Source organism: Fragaria vesca, linkage group LG4 (genome assembly GCF_000184155.1).
Source record: "Fragaria vesca subsp. vesca linkage group LG4, FraVesHawaii_1.0, whole genome shotgun sequence".
In the NCBI taxonomy this organism is placed as follows: domain Eukaryota; kingdom Viridiplantae; phylum Streptophyta; class Magnoliopsida; order Rosales; family Rosaceae; genus Fragaria; species Fragaria vesca.
Genome location: NC_020494.1, coordinates 16,574,948 through 16,579,620, shown reverse-complemented (window position 1 = coordinate 16,579,620; position 4,673 = coordinate 16,574,948). Strand labels below are relative to the sequence as shown.

At 40.5% G+C, this 4,673-nt stretch overlaps 1 protein-coding gene across 1 annotated transcript; it reads left to right on the top strand.

The window, feature by feature from the left end:
* The first annotated feature begins 482 nt into the window (after positions 1-482).
* Positions 483-4,673, top strand: LOC101313402 (proline-rich receptor-like protein kinase PERK8-like). The gene is made up of 8 exons (XM_004297117.1): positions 483-1,968; positions 2,498-2,908; positions 2,990-3,076; positions 3,283-3,353; positions 3,438-3,514; positions 3,667-3,814; positions 4,064-4,225; positions 4,312-4,673. Exons 1-8 carry the CDS (start codon positions 855-857, stop codon positions 4,498-4,500), a joined length of 2,259 nt encoding a protein of 752 aa, XP_004297165.1. The 5' UTR covers positions 483-854; the 3' UTR covers positions 4,501-4,673.

Below are 4,673 nucleotides of genomic sequence, written 5' to 3'. Positions count from 1 at the left end.
AAAGTAATGATTGTGATCACACTCTAGCATTGCGTTTACGTTGCGTAGTACCGAATGGATGTTTGAAAAAGCTTAAAATATGGGGATATAGGTAGACATTTAAGATTTTGATTTTTTCTTTGATAATGATTTTCCCAACCATAGTATTTAAAACCAAAAGAGAAAAGAAAAAATAGCAAAGCCATTTTGTTATTATCATCGTTCACTTATATTCTTTGAGGTCGTTTTCACAGTGGAGTTTCGGACCCTACAATCCGTGTCTCTGTGTTTTTGTGTTGAGTTGAGCTGCTTCAGTTTAGAGACAGTTTCACGAAGAATCAAGATTGGCTGCAGTTTTTGGGAGGACAATAAGCTCACGTGTGGTTTTGGTAATCATTTGAGGAACAAGTAATAGCGAGTCGGTGAAGGGAAACAGGTTAGCCCTTTTGAGATTTTGTCGCTTTTGTTTTGCCACATTTGGATAGTTTGCATTGGCTTCATTTGGTCACTGAAGATTTAGACTTTAACTGTTGAAACACATTAGAGTGAGATCAGTGATTGATTTTGTAGAACTGTTTTTCACTTTGGTTGGATTAGAGACGTTTAGAGTTGTTATCTGTGTTGTGTTGATTTTGGCTTTTTGCTGTAAACGAGTTCAGAGATGAAGAGTTTGGTGATGGGAATTTGAGGTTTTGAGGTTTGGACTGTTGGGATTTGATAAAGGATTGATTTTGGTAACTGGGTTATGATCAAAATCTTGGCTTTTGTATGGGAACTGTGGAATTGGTGAGAAAACTTGAGAATTTGATGATGGATTGAAGATTGTAGAATAGAAGCTTTTATGATTTGTATGTTGTGGATTTGGTGAGAAATAGATGGCTACCACATCGCCATCTCCAAACTCATCTCCTTCAGCTGTGCCACCAGCTTCTAATACTAGCTCAACACCACCACCACAGCCCAATGTAGAACCACCAGCTTCCTCAAACACTACAATTCAATCCCCACCGCCTGATGTTCCATCAGCTCCTCCTCCAATTTCATCATCACCACCTCCAAATCCATCTCCCCCTTCATCTCCTCCAGTGGGTAAACAATCTGATCCACCAGCCTCACCGCCACCCCCGCCTTCTTCATCCAATGTGCCTCCACCAACTTCAAATTCTCCACCCCCACCATCATCTGACCCTCCCAAGAGTTCACCTTCACCGCCGCCACCAACTTCTGATCCACCTGCAAGTTCACCTCCCCCACCGCAGCCAGTGAGTTCACCTCCACCGCCAACTTCAAGTCCACCTAAGAGTTCACCTCCACCTCCATCAACAACACCACCCAAAAGTTCACCTCCACCACCAGCAAAGCCACCTGAGAAATCTCCTCCACCGCCACTAGCAAATCCCCCTGAAACATCACCACCGCCACCACCAACATCACAGCCACCTGAAAAATCACCACCACCACCACCATCAGACCCACCAAAGAGTTCACCACCACCTCCAAAATCTGAGCCACCCAAAAGTTCACCTCCACCACCAGCATCACCTCCAAAAAGTTCACCTCCTCCACCGGCATCAGAGCCTCCCAGCAGTTCACCCCCACCTTCGAGCCCCAACCCTCCCCCTCCACCTGGTTCTCAACCAACTCCTTCAGCACCACCTCCAAAGTCCTCAGCTCCACCACCCACAATACGACTCTCACCACCTCCACCCTCACATGATGCTCCTCCACCTACTCCTCAAATTCCAAGCTCACCATCGAATGTTCCAAACGCAACCAATTCCAGTCCTACTGTGCCACCAAGTTCAAATGCCACAAGTAATAAGGGCCTTAGCACTGGAGGTGCAGTGGCAATTAGTGTAGTGGCAGGGATAGTAGTGCTTAGCTTCATTGCATTCGCTGTATGGTGCATGAGGAGGAAGCAAAGGAAAAAGGTTTCTGGATTTGGAGGTTATGTTATGCCATCGCCGATGGCATCTTCTCCCCAATCAGGTAAATTATGGTACTTACTTTATCATGTTGTTCTTCCCCTCTCTGCTTTCTCAGTATTTTTAGCATGTCACAATTATAAGATTGACACTTCAAGTATGACATGTATGAGTATTTGTATTTGACTCTTTGAGCTTCCTTCTTATACATGTTTATATTCATCAGGGGTAGGTTTATATATAGTGTGTGATGAATTTACATTCACCTTGTGATTATGGATATACTATCCATATAACAACAGTGCCTTACGGTTCTTACCTTTTCAAATGATCTGGATGGTGCAGTGATGTAAAAGTTAAATATATTTGTACGAGTAGTTCATTTGGACATTTTCTGTTTGATATCAAAAAATAATTAAAACAACTTCAGTATATTTATCATGTATGTAACTAGTTTCATGAAATCAGGATATGGTTAAATTTATCGAGCCATATTAACTGTTGGTGGTTAGATGCTTTCAGATAATGTAATATTAAATATTTCGAAAATGTAGTCATTCAAATGAACTAATGAGTTGCGTACTTGTTCCCAGATTCATCATCATTCTTGAAGACACATTCTTCAGCTCCCCTTGTTGGAAGTGGTTCTGGTAGTGATTCCGTGAATTCTCCTGCTGAACCAGCAGGGAGCAATTCAAGACCTTGGTTTACTTATGGCGAACTAGTTAAGGCCACAAATGGCTTTTCATCTCAGAATCTTTTGGGGGAAGGTGGATTTGGTTCTGTATATAAGGGAATCCTGCCAGATGAAAGAGAGGTGGCAGTAAAACAATTGAAAATAGGTGGGAGTCAGGGTGAGAGAGAATTCAAAGCTGAAGTTGAGACTATTAGTCGCGTTCACCACCGCCATTTGGTTTCTCTGGTGGGCTACTGCATTTCTGAGAACCAAAGGCTGCTTGTTTATGAATATGTCTCTAATGATACCCTCTATTTCCATCTTCATGGTAAATATATACCCCAAGCTTTGAAGAATCAATTATTGATAATAATTGATGTACTCATGTTTTTGTACTTTCAATTTGCAGGCGAAGGTAGGCCAGTTCTTGATTGGGCCACACGTGTTAAAGTTGCTGCTGGTGCAGCTCGTGGAATCGCATATCTTCATGAAGACTGTAATTTTCTACCCTTAGTACCTAGTCTAATAACTGAATCTGTACTTCATTCCATAGAAAATTTAAGAGTTACCTGTTGATATAATTTCTGGTAACAAGTGTTAGTTACTATCCTATTAGGTTCTACTTTATAATATTCATGCAGTAGGTTGTCAGCTTACATGTTTATCTGCAAACTTTTTGTTAACTAACTTCGTTTCGCTCAGGCCATCCTCGCATTATTCACAGGGATATAAAATCATCAAACATTCTATTAGATAACAACTTTGAAGCTCGGGTATGCATAACTTCTCTAAGAGTACATTTCAATAATCCATTCCAGGTAGCCAGTAGATCACCGTTTCCTCCTTTTTATATACAGGTTTCAGATTTTGGACTTGCCAAATTGTGTCTGGATGCAAATACACATATAAGTACACGTGTCATGGGAACCTTTGGGTATGTGAGCCTAGTATCGTTCATATATGCTTCCATCTATTTCAACCTATTATTCAGGATTCCTGAATGTTTAACTTATATTGTTATAACAAATAGTAGATTATATAGTGTACTGTTGTGCCATATGTAAATTGATCCCGCTTGATTTTCAGATATGTGGCCCCTGAGTATGCTTCAAGTGGCAAATTGACTGAGAAATCTGATGTGTACTCATTTGGAGTTGTGCTTTTGGAATTGATTACTGGACGGAAGGCTGTGGATGCATCCCAGCCATTGGGAGATGAGAGTCTAGTTGAATGGGTAAACTTACGATCAATCTTGTTCGATCTTCTACTTGCTACCAATTGTAGCATGTTCCCACCATCAATATTGCTTAACTTGTTCTTAGACAGGAAATTGATATTTGATATCTTATATTTGAAGTTTAATAAATTTTATCTTCCTAGCCAAGGTTGAAGTTTTGTTATTGGATCTGGTCCATATCAAGTGCAACTTATCTGTCTAATTTTTTAGGCCCAGCTTTCCTGATCCGTTAATTTTACTTTCCAGGCTCGACCCTTGTTGGGTTATGCTCTTGATAATGAGGAATTTGAAGGTTTCGTTGATCCAAGGCTTCAGAAGAACTATGTTGAAAGTGAAGTGTTCAGACTGATTGAGATTGCTGCTGCTTGTGTGCGACACTCAGCTGCTAAGAGACCAAGAATGGGGCAGGTAATAAAAGCTCATACTATTTCTTATGTAGCTTATTTATTCCACTAAGGTATACTTATCTTCCTTAGCATCCTTAAACTTGTCAGGTTGTTAGAGCTTTCGATAGTATGGCAACTGCTGATTTAACCAATGGAATGAAAGTGGGGGAAAGTGAGACATTCAACTCAGCTCAACAATCAGCTGAAATTAGATTGTTTCGGAGAATGGCATTTGGTAATCAAAATTACAGTACAGATTTTTTCAGCGAAGGTAGCGGGAATAGTTACGTGGTATAGTAAATATAAGAAGAGATAAGGATTTGGCTCAGCAGAGACCCTGATTTGTCTGACCTGCATCAGATGTAGAGACTGAAACCACATTACATTTTCTTGTTCATGTATAGGCTCATTTTTGCTTCTACCTGTCATATAGTAGTTTCTGCACTGCTATTTTTTGCCCTTGTAATTAT

What these genes read in the sequence shown, in the direction of transcription:
- LOC101313402 (XM_004297117.1), top strand. Translation starts at nt 855, where the DNA reads ATGGCTACCACATCGCCATCTCCAAACTCATCTCCTTCAGCTGTGCCA. An exon ending in CGCATATCTTCATGAAGACT is followed by an intron (nt 3,077 to 3,282) that starts GTAATTTTCTAC and finishes CGTTTCGCTCAG; the next exon opens with GCCATCCTCGCATTATTCAC. An exon ending in CGTGTCATGGGAACCTTTGG is followed by an intron (nt 3,515 to 3,666) that starts GTATGTGAGCCT and finishes CTTGATTTTCAG; the next exon opens with ATATGTGGCCCCTGAGTATG.